This window comes from Bombina bombina, chromosome 2, assembly GCF_027579735.1.
Source record: "Bombina bombina isolate aBomBom1 chromosome 2, aBomBom1.pri, whole genome shotgun sequence".
Taxonomy (NCBI): Eukaryota; Metazoa; Chordata; class Amphibia; order Anura; family Bombinatoridae; genus Bombina; species Bombina bombina.
Window position 1 is genome coordinate 747,632,619 of NC_069500.1, and position 23,588 is coordinate 747,656,206.

General features: G+C 37.6%; 1 protein-coding gene across 2 annotated transcripts in view; it reads right to left on the bottom strand.

Moving 5' to 3' along the window:
• Window positions 1-23,588, bottom strand: part of PALM (paralemmin) — a 158,516-nt gene that overhangs the window by 27,225 nt on the left and 107,703 nt on the right. For both annotated transcript variants that reach the window (XM_053702838.1, XM_053702836.1), the window contains exons 4-5: window positions 14,867-14,997; window positions 8,777-8,897 (exon numbers count right to left, since the gene is read on the bottom strand). In XM_053702838.1, coding sequence (XP_053558813.1) covers window positions 8,777-8,897; window positions 14,867-14,997 — 252 coding nt within the window. The remainder of the gene's footprint in view (window positions 1-8,776; window positions 8,898-14,866; window positions 14,998-23,588) is intronic.

The following is a 23,588-nucleotide window of genomic DNA, read 5'->3' on the forward strand; positions in this document are numbered from 1 at the left end:
TACTAACGTGCATTTGTATTAATCACAGATCAGTAAACAACTCATAAAATAGAAGTACTGTGTTTTTTATAAATGATCCCAAGGTTAAAGGGACAGAAAACTCTAAAAAAAAACTGTCATAAATATAAAAGGGCACATAAAAAATAAAAATATTTTAGTCAAGTTAAAGCTGTTTAATTTGGAAGCAAATAAGAAGTGTATGTCTGCGGTCAACTGGACCTTAGGGACTGATTGTTCACTAGCTGATAAGAACATCTCCCACTGCTTTATTGGTGGACCATGACACACCTTACAACATACATAAAAACATATATATATATATATATATATATATATATATATATTATCTAAGAATATGTCTTTAACCAGGAAAAAATGTAATTAAAAAGTTAAAGTTCTTAAATAAAGTAAAGTATACAGCATTTAAACAGATCTGGCTTGGTACCTATGGAAACTGACACCTGCTTTACTTAGTTAACCTTTTTGGGTTTATGATATTAACTACAAATTAGATATTCAACTAATAAAATATTTTTTTCTAAGTAAGCAATACTAATCAACATAAATTCCATTCAATTTCTAAGAACAGCTCCAGATTGACTTATCAAGGCTCTTGCTGTTAAATGACCGACTTATCAAATGCATGAAATTGTAATAAGACAGAAGACCCTTTCTCTATTTTTCAAATACCTCTCATAGAAACAAATAACATTATAAAGCATGAGCGGAGCCACCCTGATCTACTTCTTCTTGTGCATGAGACGTTCAAAACATGGGATAAAATCTTGACATAAAACTTAATACCTCACTCTCCTTTGACACCCCTACTTAACAACCCTACCGTCCCCCTACAGCTAATATCAAACAATTACACTACTCAATCACTACAACAGGCAATACCCCACTACTACAAAATGTCAAACTAAAAACCAAAGAGGAACTAACTGAGATCATAGGACCTGCACTTAATAAATGGTTTTTCACCTCCAACTCCTGCACTATTTCTCGACACATACAGATAAACACAACTTTAACACCATTTGAATCAATATGTTACATGCCATTCAGCGACAAAAAGAGACTGTTATTGAAAGAAATTTGCGCTTCCACGGGCGCATATGGGTACCAACAGTTTATATATATATATATATAGTAAAGCAGGTATGAATCCCACGGACGGGCTCCGTGTTGCAGCCAGGATCCAAATGAAGCAGGCACACAGGTTTTTTCAAAAACACTCCGGTTTATTGGCAATGTTGTTTACCAAACGTTTCGGCTCTAACACGAGCCTTTGTCAATGGTGTACAAAACCAAATGTGAAGACTAGAACAAAAACACACCTTAAATACCCACCCAGCCCAAGTGATAAACTTGTGTATCCGCGGCACACCCACTTACACAAACCTAAACAACTTTTAGCCGGGCTCAATGTGGGCGTGACGTGACGTCATCACGTTACCGCTGCCCTAGGTGAAACCAAGGAAACATGCGTAACCATGGAGACAACGCATAAACATTAGTGTGGTGTGGGTGCGCAGACGGGTAAGGCTCTGACAGGAAACAATTTAACAGTCGATCAAAAAGTGATCCAAATACCCCTACATAAAAATACAATAATAGAAAAGGTATCTATCTATATGCAACATAGAAGCAAACCTTATATATAGCTAATAAAGCAAATAACGCTACCGTAACCCAAAGTATAAATAACTAATAGCACAGCCCTCTATACTCATGGTATCAAGGCATGTGGGGAGGTAGCTGATGAGGGCGAAAAACAATCTAAAGCCCCCTATATAATAGAATAGGTATACATTGCATCATGCCTGAGGAGTAGGTAGAACTTAGGTCCTTGATGACTCCCAGTAGTTCACAAGTCATTTGTGTTTATACCAACAGCCAAAGTCTATTTTAACATTCAGGCCTCGAGGGGCAACTGTGTCCAATGTGAAAATCCAACGGGATTCCATTCTTAGTAGTGCCAATCCTCTATCACCACCACGTCTGTTGTAAGGCACATGGTCAATCAACATCACTCGTAGCGAGGAAACAGCATGTCCCACAGTTGCAAAGTGTCGTGCAACCGGTTGTTCTGATCGTCCTTTTTCAATCGCCTGACGAATAGCTGTTTTATGGTTAGCCAAACGTTCCTTGAATGCTGTCACCGTTTTGCCTATATAAAATTTGGAACATGGGCAAATAATGGCATAAACCACATATTCCGATGTACAGGATAATCTATGCCTTATTTTGTACCTTTTATTGTTATGGGGGTGTTGAAAGGATGTCCCAGCAATAAGATTATTGCAAGTGACACAATTGCCACACTTGTAGCATCCTGGTTTCCCTCTTGTAAGCCATGTCTGTTTTTCGTAATAGTGTATGGGATCACTGAGTACTAGTAGATCTCTGAGGTTACTTGCTCGTTTGTATACCACCCGGGGTACCGGAGCATCCACAAAAGGTAGGCTGGTGTCTTTGGAGAGCATCATCCAATTTTTCTTAATCACATTCTGGAGCATCCCAGATCCCGGAGTGTAAGTGGTTACAAAGTTCATTCGTTTGGGTTGTTCCGTGACTGTCCGTTTCGGGATAGTATCATTCTGGGTGAGTTTTATTGCTTCACTCTTTTGTTGATCTATTAACATTGGTGGATATCCTCTGTCCAGGAATTTTTGTGACATTTCTTCAAGTTGTCTCTCTTTTCGGGAGTCATCCGTGTTGTTCCGGACGACCCGCAGGAGTTGTGAGGAGCTAACACCATCTTTCTGAAATCTAGGGGGGAAACTTTGGTAATGAAGTATAGAGTTTTTATCTGTGGGTTTTTTGAACAAGGTGGTGTGTAGTTTATCACCATTGGATGTTTCTACCCTAAAGATTTCCAGGTCAAGAAAGTGAATCTGGTTGTTATTATGTTCCATTTTAAATCTGATCGTGGAGTCAAGGGTATTCAATCCTTCAACCCACTCGATGAGATTTTCAGGTGTGCCACCCCAAATCAAGAAGACATCGTCAATATATCTGCGATACATTCTAATGGGGTTCTGTCTGGAGAAGATATTATATTTTTCATACATTGACATATAAATGTTTGCATACGATGGGGCCATATTCGACCCCATCGCAGTGCCCATAATTTGTAGGAAATACTCATTTTCAAATCGAAAATAATTTTTCTCCAGGCAGAACTCAATCAGATGCAGCAGAAATTCCACAGGTGGACCAGTGTATAGTGGGTTGTCAGTCAGGATCTGGCGCACCATGTTGATACCATGCCCATGTGGGCATGGTATCAACCACGGGCGCATATGGGTACCAACAGTATATATATATATATATATATATATATATATCTCAATACATTGATATATTTATTTTTGTGATCTTCAATTATCAACATATGGCAAAAACAGCACAGAAACATTATATAATATATATAAGCTAAATAGTTACCTAAAAAAATGCTTTTTTAATAATCAAAACATTGTGGTGTAAATATTTATAGGGATGTACTGTGATAAATAGGGAGCAAATGCTTTGGCCGACAGGCAAAATTTATCATTATTACGCCCCAGCTCGCCTGCGCAAAGTTACATCAATTTTTGTGATAAATTCAGGCGCACATGTGCGCTTCTCCGGAGGCGAGCTGGGGCGCAGTTACCGGCAAAACACATACAGAGTTCGTCTAGCCTTTGATAAATCTAACCCATAGTGGTCGTGTCCTTTCGGGCAAACATACTGGTTGAGCATTAGAGGGGAGATAGAATCAGCGTTGGGCATTTCTCTACATACACCATGGACGTTTCTCTTTAACTACTTTCCTCCGCTAAAATGCGCGCTCAGACTTAAACTTTTAACTATTATCGTAAACACGGCCAAAAGATACATTCCATATTATTGGAAACAAATGGCTAGATTACGAGTTTTGCGGTATGAGTGAAAAAGCAGCATTAAGGATCTTTTTCCCTACCGCTGGTATTATGAGTCTTGCAGGTATTTCTGTACCGCACACTTTTTTGGCCATAACGCAACGTAACTACCGCAGCTTTCAAAAAGCCCTTTTTCAATGGGACTTCCACAGCGCCGGTATTACGAGTTTGCCTGGGAGGCCAAAAAGTGAGCGGTACAGCCTATACCGTCAAGATCCATACCGTAAACTGAAAGTCAGTAGTTATGGGTTCTATGCTACAACGCTGTAGCATAAAACCCATAACTAAAGAGCTAAAAAGTACACTAACACCCATAAACTACCTATTAACCCCTAAACCAAGGCCCTCCCCCATCGCAAACACTAAAATAAAATTATTAACCCCTAATCTGCTGTCCCTAACATCGCCGCAACCTACATTACTGTTATTAACCCCTAATCTGCTGTCCCTAACATCGCCGCCACTATACTAAAGTTATTAACCCCTAAACCTAACCCTAAGTCTAACCCTAAGACCCCTAATTTTAATATAATCAAAATAAATCTAAATAAAACTTACTATCATAAATAATTCCTATTTAAAACTACTTACCTATAAAATAAACCCTAAGCTAGCTACAATATAACTAATAGTTACATTCTAGCTATCTTAGGTTTTATTTTTATTTTACTGGCAAGTTTGTATTTATTTTAACTAGGTAGACTAGTAAGTACATATTTATTAACTATTTACTAGCTACCTAGCTAAAATAAATACAAATTTACCTGTAAAATAAAACCTAACCTGAGTTACACTAACACCTAACCTTACACTACAATTAAATAAATGACATTAATTAAATACAAATAACAATTTACAAAAACAAACAAACACTAACTTACACAAAATAAAAAATAAATTTTCAAATATTTAAACTAATTACACCTAATCTAATAGCCCTATCAAAATAAAAAAAGCCCACCCAAACTAAAAAAACCCTAGCCTACAATAAACTACCAATGACCCTTAAAAGGGCCTTTTGTGGGGCATTGCCCCAAAGAAATCAGCTCTTTTACCTGTAAAAAAATAATATAAACAACCCCCCAACAGTAAAACCCACCACCTACACAACTAACCCCCCAAATAAAATCCTACCTAAAAAAACCTAAGCTCCCCATTGCCCTGAAAAGGACATTTGTATGGGCATTGCCCTTAAAAGGGCATTTAGCTCTTTTTCCGCCCAAATCCTAAGCTAAAAATAAAACCCTTAAAAAAAACCTAACACTAACCCCGGAAGATCCACTTACAGTTTTTGAAGACCCCCCGACATCCATCCTCAACGAAGCGGCAGAAGTCCTCAGCGAAGCCGTCTTCATCCAAGCGGGCCGAAGTCTTCATCCAAGCCGGCAGAAGTCTTCATCCAGACGGCATCTTCTATCTTCATCCATCCGGCGCGGAGCGGCTCCATCTTCAAGACATCCGGCGCGGAACATCCTCTTCAATCGACGTCTCTTCCAGAATGAAGGTTCCTTTAAGGGAGTTCATCTTGAATTCCGATTGGCTGATAGAATTCTATCAGCCAATAGAATGCGAGCTGAATCCTATTGGCTGATTGCATCAGCCAATAGGATTTTTTGCCCTTTAATTCCGATTGGCTGATAGAATTCTATATTTACACCTCAATTATAATCTTGAGCACTGCACTAATACTCAAGCACCTAATAATTTGTTACAACTCACAGCTGCGCAATTGTTGATGTTTTTATTATATGTTTCAATGTTTATACCAAGTTGAACGAAGAACGCAGAGCAATTTCTGGACTAGATTTTATGTTACACTCTGCCAGTGGACACTACCAACATACCACGGACCATGAGAGGTAACTCTGTCCGTTTTCGGACTTGGAACATTGTTGTTTGCTCATTGATGGAGCATTATTCTCTTACCAACTTTATCCAATTGTCAATTAATCTCTACTGTGTAACGTATGTTTAAAATTGTTACAATAAAGCTCTTTGAAACAAAACAAAAAACAAAAACAAATAACATTAGACTCAAACAAGGAGCTATTTCTCCAGGGACATCGCCCAGGGAGACAAAAATGGGCAGCAATCATATGGAATAAATCATGCTATATTTCCCTCTAATTCTGTCTACTCATTCATTTGTAGAGACCACCTCAGATTCTCAGTAACAATATGTGAATTGCAACAGGTGGCAAACAAAGCAGACTGATACACGCTGGCTTCAAAGACATTTGTTACAGATAAGATCCTATTTAGGTTTAGTGAATATATGTTTGTAACCTAATTAGCCCACAGAACATTTCATGACAATGACTTGTGATCAGGGCAACTCGCATCCAAAATAGCAACTCCTGTCTTACTAATAAGTACTGTTATAATTCTGATAACTGTATTATTAACATAGGGCTAGATCACATTCAAGCTTCTCATTGTAAAAGGGTTTCTACAACCCGCAATATGCTGTTTAAAGTTCAGCAGCATAAAAATGTAGCAACAGTTACCAAGTAATAATGATAGGTATTGCTTTCTATGGGAGCACCTATACCTTAGTAATAACAATATGCTATGTTGCTACTTTCTGTGGTTAGTTGCTATACTCCTTTTTCCCTACAACTGCCTTGACAAGGTGTGAAGTCCTTACACCAGCCTTAAGGTAGCCTAACATGAACCATCAAAAATAAACTGCAAAAAAAGCTTAATCCCAAAGTGACACACAGCAATTAAACCTAACCATGGCTGTCCCGGCCCAAGCTAGTGTGACAACCTGGTCATACTAGCTTGGTCCAACTCCACTATGCAATCACTCACTAAAGGAGCACCCCTACATGATTCCTCATCAACCAAGGTTCACCCCATTTCATCCTACTTGTAAACTTCCTTAAAATCCCCATCACAAACACCCTCTAAAATCTAAGAACCCCTACATTTAAAAACCTCATCAACTAAACACAAAATTGTCCTATCATAAATCTGTTTAAAGATTCTTCTAGTTTCAGCTTTTTTCTGCCCGGCAGAAACAGGCTCTCATTGTCCACTGTGTATAGTATTTTAAATAGCACAGACCATTAAAGTATATAAGCAGCAGATCATAAAGGAGACAGTTGCACCTAAATTCCTTTAGGCAGCTGCCTACTTTGCCTAATAACAATACTGGCAGTGACCATGATTTAAAAAAAAAAAGTAGCATGAAGCGTTATGCTTCTGGCACACAAATTCATCACTTTGGAGTTACTCAGAGATGTATAACGTTCCACATCTAAGGTTCCCTGAGGAAGTCTGCTTCCCAATCTTATACCACTGCCACATGAATAAGGGATTGTGTTTCTAAGTTTTATCTCCTCCAAGTGATTATCTGTAGCACCTCTTTTATTGAGGGGCGCTATTGATTAAACTTTCAGGACAACTGAAGTAATTTTGTCTGTCTAAATACAAACATGGTTACTATAAAGCTGACTCTCCTAAGCCACAAAACATTACTTGAATTTCTATAATGTTTATGAACAAAACTGCTTCCAAAGGCCCTTCCAAATCTAAAAGACCCACAATCCAAAACTAGTGATGAAAAGAAATGGTTAAAATTACACTCCAGGGGAAGTTGAGACTGAAAATACCAAACTTGAATTATTGGAGCTCCCATCATCCACCATGGCCATGAAATTAGAATATTTACTTTGGTGCTGGGATAACATTAGACTTCAGTCTTTGCATTGACTGAACTTAGTTGATTTACATACTTTGTCAAACTGGTGACCTTGGTGGAACAAAAAAGTCAATTTGTCTTGTTCTTTTTTGATATGTGAGAGAAGATGATATTATATTGGATTGGTTTATTTATCAGTAATGTCATAGTCCCGTTGTAAAAGTAGATGCTATTAACAATCAAGAAGATTCTTCGTAATACTGAAGTCCATAAACACACTTAGCTGCTCAAGCTTCAAGCAAAGCCTCAGAAACCAGATGATGTAACGACTACTGGTGACATCTACACAGCTGAAGCCGTTTAGTCTTCATCAAGAGTCAAAATAAGTACAAAAGTCCAACCTGACATTTCCATACTGCTGGGGAGGAAAATGTTAATGTTTTCAGAGATTTTAACCATTGAAAGCTCTTACTTTTATATTTACTCTCAGTCTTTGGTGAACCTAGCTAACAATCCATTCACCTCTTTATATAATAGGCCAAGGGTTGTCTAATATGCTCCTCCCCAATCAAATAAATAACTTAACACATTGGTTTTGGCATCCTTCTCATTTAAGTGTTCATTATTTTAACCAAGTGCTAATATGATTGCAAGTTTTTTTAAAACTAGATCTAATTATGGATATTACACTGTTCTTCTTTCTCTGGCCATTTGCACACTAAACATTGATTCCTATGACTTCAACAATTGTCCCACACAAGGTTTACACTTTTAATATATAATATATATATATATATATATATATATATATATATATATATATATTTTGGGCATTATAATTAATACATTATACCCTGTAACACAAAGATGTTACCATCGATCTAGAGACATAATTTCTTTACAAATATATTATCTACATATTTGAAGAAATACCATATGTATATTCTATATTACTTACACTGCTTGTATTATAAAAATAGTACATTACTGGCAAAATAACAGATGGGAGACAGTTCTAGTGCCATGTAAGTCAACAGATAATACATTGGATGATTCAGAGGATAGCTTTAAGCAGCACAGGCAAAATGTTTCCGCATGTAATGCTATATACTAGTTATCTGCATTATCCAGCTACTAAGTAACATGCATTTTCCCCTGGCAAACACACTACTTTTCAACATGTGCATGCTGAAAATCTGACCTTGTGGCCCTTGGCTCTCTCCTGGTTTTCTTTTTCCGCAGTTACTGGTTCCTCTGCCAGGCTCTCTTTGGTAGACGCGCTAGACATGCCACTTTCCAGTAACTCCAGTTCTCTCTCTAGTCTGTAAAATGGGGAATTGTGAGAGGACAACTCCTGATAGCAGAAAGATCTTAACACATGTTGTAAATATTTTTTCACACCCACCTGATACATCGTTAACAGAGGCCGCACCCAATGACAATCAGAGTTGGCACTGATGAACTAGCTGGAAAGTATGATACTCTTTTGTTCTTGCCAAAAATGTTAGAAACGAATGAAAATAACTCAATGTGTTTGATAAACTTAATACAATATGTGCATGTCTTTATATCAATCTATCTATCTATCTATCTATCTATCTATCACATGGCAAACACTTATGTAAAAACAAAGTTTAAAGGGATATGAAACAGTATCTTGTAATAAAACACTAAGAGCTCGCTTCCATTGAGCCGCTAAAAATGGAGCCGTAAGCTACCGAAGCAGCCGACAGCTGAAAGTAATTTACGGCTCCATTTTAGCAGCAGGCTTCCATTGAAAAGTTTTCCGTATTGCGCGCGGTCATTCTTTTCGTGTAAGTCTAAGTTAGCGTTGTGTTAACGCTTCCACCCGATGCCAGATTTCTAAAACATTTATAGGTTACTATGGAATTATTAAATCAGAGGAACTTTTAAAGTTACACTGTATGAGTTTTTTAATAGTATTGAATATTGGTACCAATATATTTAGAGGTTTATGAATATTAGTTTCAACCTTTTATCTATTCATGAGAAACAGAGTTTTTAATAGTATATATTAAGTATAATATTTAGTATATAGTTAGTATAATATTTAGTATATATTAAGTATAATATTTAGTATATATTAAGTATAATATTGACACTAAATATTTAATCTTTTTTATTGTGTATATAAGTTGAATAAAGTAATTTTTGTGTTGGATAGCTTGTAATGATGGATTCATTTTCTATATAGGACATGTGAATATGATAAAATAAAAATAAAAATATTTTTGCCATTTATTTAGGTCCTTAGCCAGTGTTGTACATATACCATTCTTACTATGGTAACCCTACCTTACACTACACTCGATTGCACGTATATTTTCCCCGTCGCTTGCTGTTAAAATAAAATCAAACACCTAACGCATGAACAATATCTAGCTCTCAACCCCAACCCCCCACCGCAATAACTAATGTATTAACCCCTAATCAGCCAACCCCCATATCACAAAGTATCTATTTAAACTTTTAACCCCTAATCCGCCATGCCCCATATCGTATTTAACGTAATAAATCTATTAACCCCTAAACCGCCAACCCCCTCACAATGCAATTAACCTACTTAAGCTATTAACCACTAATCCACCATGCCCCACAAAGCAATCTAGCCTTTTAAACTATTAACCCCCAATCCGCCATGCCCCACAACGTAATTTAGCTAGTTAAACTATTAACCCCTAAACCGCCATGCCCCCATATCGCAAATAACTATTCACTAAGCTTCCTAACCTAACACCCCCTAAATTAACAGATAAAAAGCAAATTGAATCCAGCACAACAATCCAACTGGATTGAATCCTCCTGGAGTTACCACCGAAACTCCCAGCAACAAATATTGGTAAATAGAAAAAAGAGGATATCCAAATATGCCAAAAAGTGTTTAATGTAATGTATCAAAACATCACAGAGTCAAGAAAAACCACAACGTTTCGGGGCCATGCCCCTTAATCATGTGTTAAGGGGCATGTGCCCCGAAACGTCGTGGTTTTTCTTGACTCTGTGATGTTTTGATACATTACATTAAACACTTTTTGGCATATTTGGATATCCTCTTTTTTCTATTTACCCCCTAAATTAACCCCATTACATAAATTAAAATAATCCTAAATTACAATTAAAATAAAAAAACTAACATTACTTTAAAAATAAAAAAAACATAACTTTAAATTAATCTAAAATTACAAAAAAATAAGAAAAGTCTAACATTACATAAAATAATTAACCAAATTTATACCTAAGTCTAACCCCCAGATAGGTACTCACGGTTCCTGAAGTCCAGCGGTGAAGTCTTCTTCCAAGCGGTGACCTCTTCTATCTTCATCCAGGACCGCGAAACTGAAGACCGGCGACAGCGGAGTCAAAGAGCATGGAGGATCTTCTTCATACGATCACCGCCGTACACTGAATATTGAATGCAAGTTACGCTTTTAAATATGGCGTACCTTGCATTCCTATTGGCTAATTTGATTCTTCAAATTCAAAATCAGCCAATAGGATGAGAGCTACTGAAATTCTATTGGCTGTTCAAATCACCAATAGAATTTCAGTGACTCTCATCCTATTGGCTGATTTGAATTTGAAGAATCAAATCAGCCAATAGGAATGCAAGGTACGCCATATTGAAACGTGTAACTTGCATTCAATATTCAGTGTACGGCATTGATCGTACAAAGAGGATCCTCCACGTTCCTTGGCTTCGCGGTCGCCGGTCTTCAGTTCCTCGGTCGCCGGTCTTCAGTTACGCGTTCCTGGATGAAGATAGAAGAGGTTGCTGCTTGGAAGAAGACTTCACCGCCAGACTTCAGGAACCGTGAGTACCTATCTGGGGGTAAGACTAAGGCTTTTTAAAAAAAAATAATATATATTTTTTAGATTAGGGATTTTGGGCAATTGTAAAAGAGCTGAATGCCCTTTTAAGGGCAATGCCCATACAAATGCCCCATTAGTAGCAATGGGTAGTTTAGGATATTTTAGTGTTAGTTTTCTTTTTATTTTGGGGGGTTTGGTGGGTGGTTTTTTTTTTATTGTTAGGGGGAACTTATTTTTTTTTAAAGGTAAAATAGCTGTTTAACTTAGGGCAATGCCCTACAAAATGCCCTTTTAAGGGCTATTGGTAGTTTAGTATTAGATTAGGGGGTGTTTTTATTTTGGGGGGGTCTTTTTTATTTTCATAGGGATTAGGTATTATTTTTGATAATTTGGTTTAATGGGGTTAATTTAGGGGGTGTTAGGTTAGGGGGCTTAGTGATTAGTTATTTGCGATATGGGGCATGGCGGTTTACGGGTTAATAGTTTAAATAGCTAGATTGCATTGTGGGGTATGGCGGATTAGGGGTTAATAGTTGAAATAGCTACATTGCGTTGTGGGGCATGGATGATTAGGAGTTAATAGCTTAATTAGGTTATTTGCGTTGTGGGGGGTTGGCAGTTTAGGGGTTAATAGATTTATTACGTTAATTGCGATATGGGGGAATGTCGGATTAGGGGTTAATAGTTTAAATAGATACTTTGTGATATGGGGGCATGGTGGATTAGGGGTTAATAGTTTTAATAGCTAGTTTCCATTGTGGGGCAATACGGTCTAGAGGTTAATACATTTATTATAAGTTGCGATGTGGGGGAGATGGCGGATAGAGGGGTTTTGACATGTCGGGATAGATTTCAATGGAAAAAAGTCTCAAAGCACCTTTTTCCTGTTTTACACCTAGTTGAGCTGGGTGTTATTTTTGTTATTGTATTAACGGTTTGCGCGGGCATTGGAAACCGGGTATTATTAAAAGATTAGTGGCTTCTGATACTTTGTATGGGACACGATTATGTTTTCGGCAGCCGGAGACCGGTTGCCGAAATTGAGTTATAACGGGCCGTTGGAAAAAATCGATAAACGATATTGCTTCCTACAGCTTATTTAACGGTTTGCAAGTGCACGCAAACCGAATTACGGCTCAATGGAAACAAGCTCTAAGTGGTGGGTTATGCTTAATACAAATCATTGTAATATATATTATTTATCATTTTAAAAGGATTTTACCTTTTATTTTAATTTTTTTAACTTTATTCGTGCAGTGTCACAGTCCTACAAGGGGGCTCTAAATGAAGGCATATCTAGCTTGATGTCATCAGTCTTCTAGAGTAACTTGAACTGGCTTCGTAAAGGCAAGAGAAACAGGCAGACCATGCTGCCCTTGCTCAAAAGAGGACAGAATGCAAGTTAAGTTACTAACATTTATTCTCTTATCTCCCTGAGGGGAGTGGCTACAGTTAGAATTTTTGAGGCCTGGTTCCCAGTGAAATGTTAAAGTTTCAATGTAGAAATAAATTGGTATATGTAATATTTGTTGTCCCATGTATAGGAATAGTTGTACGTATGTTCTTATGGAAATATCAGTATGTATATCTACAAAATTCAAACTAGACCTATGCCTAGGGCAGCAATAAATATTACATACAGTATATTCAGTGGTCGATAAACCCACGAGCCAGGCAACAACTGGCTCCTAGAATTTAACCCCTGGCTCCTAACATTTTTTTTTCTCTCCATAGATCTATATTCAAATGCCACTGTTTGGCTCCTATAAGTATGTCTGGCTCCTAAATATGTTTACTGGCTACTACAATTTAAACAGATTTGTCGACCACTAAATATATTAAGTAGAAAATGTATTATAAATAAGTGTATCTTTGTTTTAGTTTCTCTTTAGAGGTAATCACAGGTATGGAGCACAGACGTTAAACGTATATATTTATAGTGTAAAGTTGGGTTATCATAGCAACTAATTTGTAATGGCGCAATTTACGAGAAATCTGACGTCGGATGGAAGCGTTAACACAATGTTAACTTAAACCTACACGAAAAGAGTGACTGCTCGCATTGCACAAAATATTTAAATGGAAACCTGGTACTAAAATGGAGCCGTAAACTACTTTTGGCTGTTGGCTGCTTATGACGCCATTTTTTATGGCTCAATGGAAACGAGCCCTAAGTTCCCAATATCTCTCTCTGGAAATTTAAAACTCTGAGCTTCCCCTAATATGCTGCATGTAATCTTAGAAAAATGACAGTACCACCTTATGAAGGAGCTGTAATATCAAAAGGACAGTAAAGTTAAAATTAAACGTTCATTATTTAGATAGATCATACAACTTTCCAATGTATTTACCAATCAGCAGCCAGCTCTTAGCAGTGCATTGTTGCTCTTGAGTCTACCTAGGTATGCTTTTTAACAAAGGATACCAAGAGAATGAAGCAAATTAATTTTAACTTTACTGTACCTTTTAAAAAAGACGGTTCACAGAGCTTAAGTGTAGGGATGCAAGAAAAATGTCACATTTGGCCCAAATTCTGGAATGCATATAAAAGTTACAAACATTTGAAAATCAGAATTTAACATAGAAAGCTTGTTTAAATTATACTTTTCTGTCTGATTGTTGGTCACATTATTTGGAAACTAAAATGTTAATATCACTGAATTTTGCTTGCTTTTCTCGCTTATCGATTTATCAAGCCCTGTATGGTCCTCGTATTCACCTGTTTCCGTGCGAGCCTTCAGGCTTGCTGGAAACAGGAGTTAAGAAGCAGCGGTCTTAAGACCACCTCTGAGGCTGCGGACAGAAATCCGCCCGATCAGATACGATTGGGTTGATTGACAACCCCTGATAGAGGCTGATTGGCCGCGAATGTGCAGGGGGGGCATTGCACAAGCATTTCACAAGAAATGCTTGTGCAATGATAAATGCAGACAGCGTATACTGACGGAATTTATCGAAATGCGGCGGACACGATCCACTACAGCGGATTAGGTCTGTCCGCACTTTGATAATCTGGCCCCTTTGACTTTTTATGGCTTATTATCTACTTATTTTACTCTCTTTCCAAAGGCTAAATTCAAGACCAAAACAATTATAAACTACCGAATATTTTACCGTCACTTGACTGGAAGCATCATAATTCCTTTTCATAAGCTACTTTCTGTATAGAATACGTTAGTCTCACCATTATTAGTTCATCTATGTAATTACCTAAGTCAAGTTACTGAACATGTACTGGTCTATAATCACTTCCAAAACCACATATTGCATTTACTCCCCTGCCCATGAAATACAATTACAAATATTTCCACCAATGTCTATGTGTTTATAAAGGAAAGTTCTATCTTCCAGGAGCCTCTCTTCTCAGACTTCTAAATGTACTTTTTCTAGTTTATGTGCTATCTTCATAACCTCCGTGTATCTATTCCAGTTCACAGGACTGAACCCCCCCCCCTCTTACCTCTGTATAGTCTCTTCCAGTTCCCGGCTTTTCTGCTCATCCTCCTGCATCTGTCTTCGCGCTGCTTCATCTTCCTCAGGAGAGGGAGCCGGTGCACCCTCCAACAGCCAGCGTTCCCGCAGGGCCTTTGACTACAAAAAGGATCACAGATGAGACATAATCATGCATGATAATGACAGATAAAGTAGATATATGTTTCACTTGGTATTATGGATTTAGTAAGCAGCTGATGCAAGCAATTAGCTTTTTGTTCCCAAGGACATCATATATTTTGGTTCAGTAGTATGACGTGAATATTTTGTTTAATATAGAAGGGATACAGAGTAAAATAATAATGGAAATGGTGTTGGGCGTGAGATGTTGGACATATATTTGTACAAGAGAGAAAAGCAGTGCAAGGTCCAATATGACATGGAGATGATGCGATACACAATTACATGAAGTACAGTTAAGCAGATAACCTAATGACCTAAGTACTGGGGATACAACATTATGATTACAATGACAGAACTATATGGGGGTTAGTTTGTACAATTTTACAGTAGTTACTGGGAAGATGCGGCATAACAAGGAATACAGTATACAATGGAGCAGTAGCGGGCCTACTCAACAGAGGCACCTGGTGCAAACGTTTTTTAAGGTAACTCCATAGTAAGCAATAGCAATAATATACATGCTGCTCTGTATAATGATATTGAGTAGATAGACTGCCGACACTAATAAAAGGCTCCCGTGTATTAGGATTGTACACATTCTGCACACGCCTATGTATAGACTGGCTGCTATGGGCCCGCTTTAGCTCTTGCTGCACCAATGGTAGTTCCGCTCTTGCAATAGAGATACCTGGATATTATTTATTCACAGAATCATTGATTGTGATAGCAGATATGAACCAACAGACCCATAAAGTACTTAAATTCCCTTCTGAAGTGTAGGCTTAATTAATTCTCTGCTCACCCTAATGTATATACCAGGCATTCATAAACAGCAGTAGTATTTGTCCTATTACGTCTAGAGACAAATACATGTAATATTGTTATTATTATAACATAAACACAAACTGATATAACTTATTGGAGAGGGACATAGCAGCAGGGAATATACGGTATTGCTTTCGTTACAATAACACAGTATTACTTCTGCTTACTAAAGTATTTCCTGCGTCACATTCTCAGTGATAGCACAAGAGCTAATCTGACCACTAGTTGTTCTATCACCTCCCACTAACTTCCAGCTAAAATGATATCCAAGTTACAGAGCAGGTGAAAAAACAAAAGAACAATCAAACAAAAACAGACCTTGTCCAGATTGTTAGCACCAATGGAGAAACAACAGGCCTGTAGATGCTGTCAATGGATGTGAAGAAAGATGTATTGTCACATAAAAACTTTGTTTTTCTCTCACTCTGAATCATAACAGCACAATAAAGCTAACTTATAAAATAGGTCTGCATCCGAATTCCACTCCATGACACGTGGATAAAAGTAATAAATAATAACTCCTGCCCAATTTTTTTGTCCTTTACATAAATGATCCACCATGACCTGATGTTTCCTGCCTCACAATAATTCCACTGTTGTAATAAAATAAAGAATAACTTAGGAGATGAAGGCTATCTCTTTATTTCACAAACTGAACTAAGAGTAAAACATATTTGTATAGTTATTTTAGCTTTGATAACATAACCTTCCCCAAACCCACATACTTTGGTAAATCTGGTTCCACAGAGTCCACATAATAGCACAGAACTCAAACAACACCCACCTTGTTTAAAATATATATATTTCGGTGGTGATTACATTTCTTTGATATTTTGGTGGTGATTACATTTGTCAAACAGGTTTTTAGTAGTAAAACATCTTGATGAAGTATCAATACAATACAATAAATTATTTACCCACTGTTAAAGGGACAGTCTATTTAGAATTAAACTGTCATGATTCAGATAGGGCATGCAATTTTAAACAACTTTCCAATTTACTTTTATCATCAAATTTGCTTTGTTCTCTTGGTATTCTTAGTTGAAAGCTAATCCTAGGTAAGCTCATTTGCTAATTTCTAAGCCCTTGAAGGCTGCCTCTTATCTGAATGCATTTAACATTTTTTCACAGCTATAGGGCATTAGTTTATGTGTGCCATATAGATAATATTGTACTCACGCATGTGGAGTTACTTATGAGAGGGCACTAATTGGCTAAAATGCAAGTCTTTCAAAAGAACTGAATTAAAGGGACACTCAATCAAAATTAAACGTTCATTATTCAGATAGAGCATGCCATTTTAAACAACTTTCCAATTTGCTTCCATTAACTAAATGTGCACAGTCTTTTTATATTTAAACTTTTTGAGTTACCAGCTCCTACTGAGCATGTGCAAGAATAAGCGTGTATGCATTTGTGAATGGCTGATGGCTGTCACATGGTACGTGTATGCATTTGTGATTGGCTGATGGCTGTCACATGGTACAGGGGGAGTGGAAAAATAAATAACTTAAAATAGTCAGAAAAAAATCTACTACTCATATGAAGTTCAGACTAAGTGCTATTGCATTGTCTTGTTATCTTGCATTTGTTGATTATGCAAATCTACTGTGTTGACTGGTCCTTTAAGGAGGCAATCTGCAGAGGCTTAGATACAAGGTAATCACAGATGTATAAAGTATATTAGTATAACCATAACTGGGGAATGGGTAATAAAGGGATTATCTATCTTTTATCTATCTTTTTAAACAATACAAATTATGGCATAGACTGTCCCTTTAAGGATCATTATCTCTTACATTTTATTTTCTGGAACACTTAAACAACATCACTGCTATACTGCCCATAAACTATGACATTTTATTTGTGACAACCACTGATGCAAGTTTAACCAGTCCTAACAGACGTTCTGCATATGATATGTGGTGATATAGATGAATTTTTATATAAAAATGAGTCTTCCTCCAGTCCTCTACCTCTTAGAGTCCCCACAAAGAGAAATTAGATTTTGAATTGGGAAGACATTTGTGGTAAGCAACAAGATCCAGAGATGACGACAACTCCCCTTTATTCTTTAGAAAACAATATTGCTATAATAGAATGCTTGAAATTTCTTGTCTGCTGTTACCAGTGGTATAGACGTGGGTTTGAAATGTTCTTTTTCACTGCAGATTTGTTTTTTAAAGAACCTCTTCTTCATTCTACAAATGTTTATGATACTATGGCCTCTATTTAACAAATGTCTTGCGGACCTGATCCGACAGTGTGGATCAGGTCCGCCAGACCTCGCTGAATACGGAGAGCAATACGCTCTCCGTATTCAGCATTGCACCAGCAGCTCACAAGAGCTGCTGGTGCAACGCCGCACCCTGCAGACTCGCGCCCAATGGGCCGCCAGCAGGGGGGTGTCAATCAAACCAATCATACTCGATCGGGTTGATTTCCGGCGATGTCTGTCCGCCTGCTCAGAGCAGACGGACAGGTTATGGAGCAGCGGTCTTTGTGACCGCTGCTTCATAACTGCTGTTTCTACCGAGTCTGAAGACTCGGCAGAAACACGGGCCGTCAAGCTCCTTTCGGAGCTTGATACATAGGCCCCTATGTCTTAGCAAAGCATTTGAAACTTGAAAAGACAACCCCTAAATAAATGTAAAGCCTTTGAGAATTTACCTAAAATTATTTATTGGACAGTTTGAGATTGAGATATGACTGTTATATGGTGGCTGAGACCAACCACTTTAGTTACGGTGAAAATGAAATCCCTTATAAAAAAGGGACATGAAAGTCAGAATTTAACTTTAATGGTTCATATATGCAAGATAAATTAAAAAAACACATTTTAATTTACTTATGTTATGAAAATGCATTTAATTATCTTGATATCCCTTCTTGAAGAGCATACCTAAGTCCCAAGAAGATATACATTACATGGCATCAGTATTTTCAGCAATTTCTATAACCATATAGCACTCAAGATGTGCACTCTTCTAAGGATGCCAAGAGAACAAAGTAAATTTGACTATGCAGGTAAAATGAATGTTGTTTCATTTTTTTGCTTTTTTATAATTTTTTTGAGGCATACATGTAACATGAAACAGTAAAACTGGATAATAATGAGATAACTACATCCCATTACCAAATATTTTCAATATACAATATACATTGCAAAAGGAGCTTGATGCCCTGTGTTTCTGGCGAGCTTTCAGGCTCGCCGGAAACACAAGTTATTAAGCAGCGGTCTAAAGACCGCTCCTCCATAACCTGTCGGCCTGCTCTGAGGCCGCATACAGATATCGCCAGAAATCAACCCGATCGAATACGGGTTAAATAGTACAAGTGTTAATAACATTCTGGGAAACCCCTATAACTTTTAACTAATTCATAACATAAGAAACATAGCCCAAATAACATATAATGGCTTCTTGTGGTCCTCCTGTATTGAGGTCATATAGAAAGGGCAGTCAATGGGGTTATAGAAATGATAGTTTTGATCTCTGGCAGGTTCTTCCCTTCAGATATGTTGAAATATTTAGAGAGATAAATTACCCCGTTTGATAAATAGAGGCCTCTCTTGGGACCCTCAGAAGATAATCCTGAATCAATGGGGAACTCAAGGGGAAACACAACACAAAAAGAAGAGCAAAACGAGCTTAGGGGAAGCAAAAAAAATAATAAAATAAAACAGGTTGTATAGTTTGTGCCTATGATTAAAACAGCGCTATGATACCCCTTGCAGGGCGTTTTCTTTATGAACTTATTATAATGAAAAATATATAGAAAATAATTATTGATAGCACAAAGAATATTAATCTAATTTATGTATAGTAACTGAATACTAATATTATTTAAAGTGAAATTGGAACATAGATATATAATGACTTGCCATACGACAAACTAATAGGCGATAAATAAAAGACATATTGTAGTCTAAGATAGAGAGCATAAAGACTGCTATTCTAGATATAACTCAGTAAACTGACTCCTGACATATACAGGGAGTGCAGAATTATTAGGCAAGTTGTATTTTTGAGGATTAATTTTATTATTGAACAACAACCATGTTCTCAATGAACCCAAAAAACTCATTAATATCAAAGCTGAATAGTTTTGGAAGTAGTTTTTAGTTTGTTTTTAGTTATAGCTATTTTAGGGGGATATCTGTGTGTGCAGGTGACTATTACTGTGCATAATTATTAGGCAACTTAACAAAAAACAAATATATACCCATTTCAATTATTTATTTTTACCAGTGAAACCAATATAACATCTCAACATTCACAAATATACATTTCTGACATTCAAAAACAAAACAAAAACAAATCAGTGACCAATATAGCCACCTTTCTTTGCAAGGACACTCAAAAGCCTGCCATCCATGGATTCTGTCAGTGTTTTGATCTGTTCACCATCAACATTGCGTGCAGCAGCAACCACAGCCTCCCAGACACTGTTCAGAGAGGTGTACTGTTTTCCCTCCTTGTAAATCTCACATTTGATGATGGACCACAGGTCCTCAATGGGGTTCAGATCAGGTGAACAAGGAGGCCATGTCATTAGATTTTCTTCTTTTATACCCTTTCTTGCCAGCCACGCTGTGGAGTACTTGGACGCGTGTGATGGAGCATTGTCCTGCATGAAAATCATGTTTTTCTTGAAGGATGCAGACTTCTTCCTGTACCACTGTTTGAAGAAGGTGTCTTCCAGAAACTGCCAGTAGGACTGGGAGTTGAGCTTGACTCCATCCTCAACCCGAAAAGGCCCCACAAGCTCATCTTTGATGATACCAGCCCAAACCAGTACTCCACCTTGCTGGCTTCTGAGTCAGACTGGAGCTCTCTGCCCTTTACCAATCCAGCCACGGGCCCATCCATCTGGCCCATCAAGACTCACTCTCATTTCATCAGTCCATAAAACCTTAGAAAAATCAGTCCTGAGATATTTCTTGGCCCAGTCTTGACGTTTCAGCTTGTGTGTCTTGTTCAGTGGTGGTCGTCTTTCAGCCTTTCTTACCTTGGCCATGTCTCTGAGTATTGCACACCTTGTGCTTTTGGGCACTCCAGTGATGTTGCAGCTCTGAAATATGGCCAAACTGGTGGCAAGTGGCATCTTGGCAGCTGCACGCTTGACTTTTCTCAGTTCATGGGCAGTTATTTTGCGCCTTGGTTTTTCCACACGCTTCTTGCGACCCTGTTGACTATTTTGAATGAAACGCTTGATTGTTCGATGATCACGCTTCAGAAGCTTTGCAATTTTAAGAGTGCTGCATCCCTCTGCAAGATATCTCACTATTTTTGACTTTTCTGAGCCTGTCAAGTCCTTCTTTTGACCCATTTTGCCAAAGGAAAGGAAGTTGCCTAATAATTATGCACACCTGATATAGGGTGTTGATGTCATTAGACCACACCCCTTCTCATTACAGAGATGCACATCACCTAATATGCTTAATTGGTAGTAGGCTTTTGAGCCTATACAGCTTGGAGTAAGACAACATGCATAAAGAGGATGATGTGGTCAAAATACTAATTTGCCTAATAATTCTGCACTCCCTGTATTGTAACTAGGTTTTTCCCTTTAATATCAGAGGCCTTTTATTAACTTAAACCTCTCAATAGAGATGGAGTAGAGGAAGATCATTTTGACTAACCAGTAATAAATCAACTATTAAAACCAAGCATAAAATACAAAATGCCTGGGACTCGCAGCTATATATATATATATATTGTGACAAAGCCCTTGCCGGAATAGTCACTTCAGCACGAACTATAGTGGTTTAGGCTGTTTTATTTTTATCAGCAGTTTTAAACATGGGGTGTACTTCCCCTTTAAAACAAACATAAAACAAACAAAAGCCTACTCCTTTTTCATACCCCCCAACTGTCCCGATTTTTGCGGGACAGTCCCGATTTTAGGGGTCTGTCCCGAGTTGATAGCCATCTGTCCCGATTTGCCCCAGGCATTAAAAAAAAATTAAAAAATTTTTTCTTTTTTTTAAAATTCTGTTGGGCCCATACTCAGAAGCAGCTGGCTTTGTTCTCACAGTTAGATACCAGTTATATTCCCTGTGGAAAAGGAATGGTGTGTGGGTTAAGCAGGAGTAAGAAGGCTGTATACACTCTGACCATGGGTAATGGTGACCTCTCTAACCTACCTCTGGTAGTGATGATGTCTAACCCCTGGTGATAATACTAGCATGCCTTCAGTTTTATAAAATGAGCAGTGCTAAAACCAGGGTAACAAACAGTGGCAGCCCCAGACTGCCAGCTAATGTGCTTGCCAACCCCAGGACCCCTGTATGTATACGTTTATGCTATGTAGTGTGTGTGTCTGCATGTATAAATGTAAGCTATGTAGTGTGTGTATGTGTATCTGCATGTATAAGTGTATGCTATGTAGTGTGTGTGTGTCTGCATGTATAAGTGTATACTATGTAGTGTCTGTGTATCTGCATGTATAAGTGTATGTTGCATGTATAATTGTATGCTATGTAATGTGTGTGTGTGTGTGTGTATCTGCCTGTATAAGTGTATGCTATGTAGTGTGTGTGTATCTTCATGTGTAAGTGTATGCTATGTAGTGTGTGTATCTTCATGTGTAAGTGTATGCTATGCAGTGTGTGTGTGTATCTGCATGTATAAGTGTATACTATGTAGTGTGTGTATCTGCATGTATAAGTGTATGCTGCATGTATTAGTGTAGGTTATGTAATGTGTGTATCTGCATGTATAAGTGTATACTATGTAGTGTCTGTGTATCTGCCTGTATAAGTGTATGCTATGTAGTGTGTGTGTGTATATCTGCATGTGTAAGTGTATGCTATGTAGTGTGTGTGTATCTGCATGTATAAGTGTAAGTGTATGCTATGTAGTGTGTGTGTATCTGCATGTGTAAGTGTATGCTATGTAGTGTGTGTGTGTATCTGCATGTATAAGTGTATGCTATGTAGTGTGTGTGTATCTGCATGTGTAAGTGTATGCTATGTAGCGTGTGTGTATCTGCATGTGTAAGTGTATGCTATGTAGTGTGCTACTGTGCATTTTTGCTGACTTTAAAGGCCAGAATTTAGAATATTAATGGGGAATGCAGAGAGCAGTTTTAAAGAATTTATTATTAAATGTCCAATTAAGATAAAAATATTTAGCAATGTCTTTGCAAAGGCTAATTAAAAATACATAGCTCACATAGCCATACAAGTGGTTTGAACTTGTGTTTGATTTGCTGCCTAAGTGTATTAAAATCTATGACTTTATTAATAATTTTATTTATATTACTTTGGTCTTATGATTTTTAAGCCCCGCCCACCACATTTCAAATGTTTTGCCGTGGGGGGGGGGGGTGTCCTTCTTTTGAATTTTGAAATGTTGGGAGGTATGCTTTTTAGGAGACTCACTATACATGCAATATTTCCTTTCTAGCCAGTACTGGGCAGCTAAGCTGATCCCAGTTAACAAAACAAATCAAAATAAGCAGAATAGAACAAAGTTTGCTCACCAGTCTCTTGTTTCTATCAGCTATAAATTCAGACATGCAGCAAGGTCTCAAATCCTCCCTCTCTGGAGTAGCCTGCACAATGAGACACTGATTCCCTCTACAGAACTGCTTATAAAGGATCCAAATGATTTAACCAGAATCAGCTGTGGTGAGCTACTAACAAATTAACACTTTGTTAGAGGGGAAAAAGTGACCTTTCCAATCTCCTGCTAACATACACTCCTTCTCTCACCCTGTCACACATCCCCCTCCCC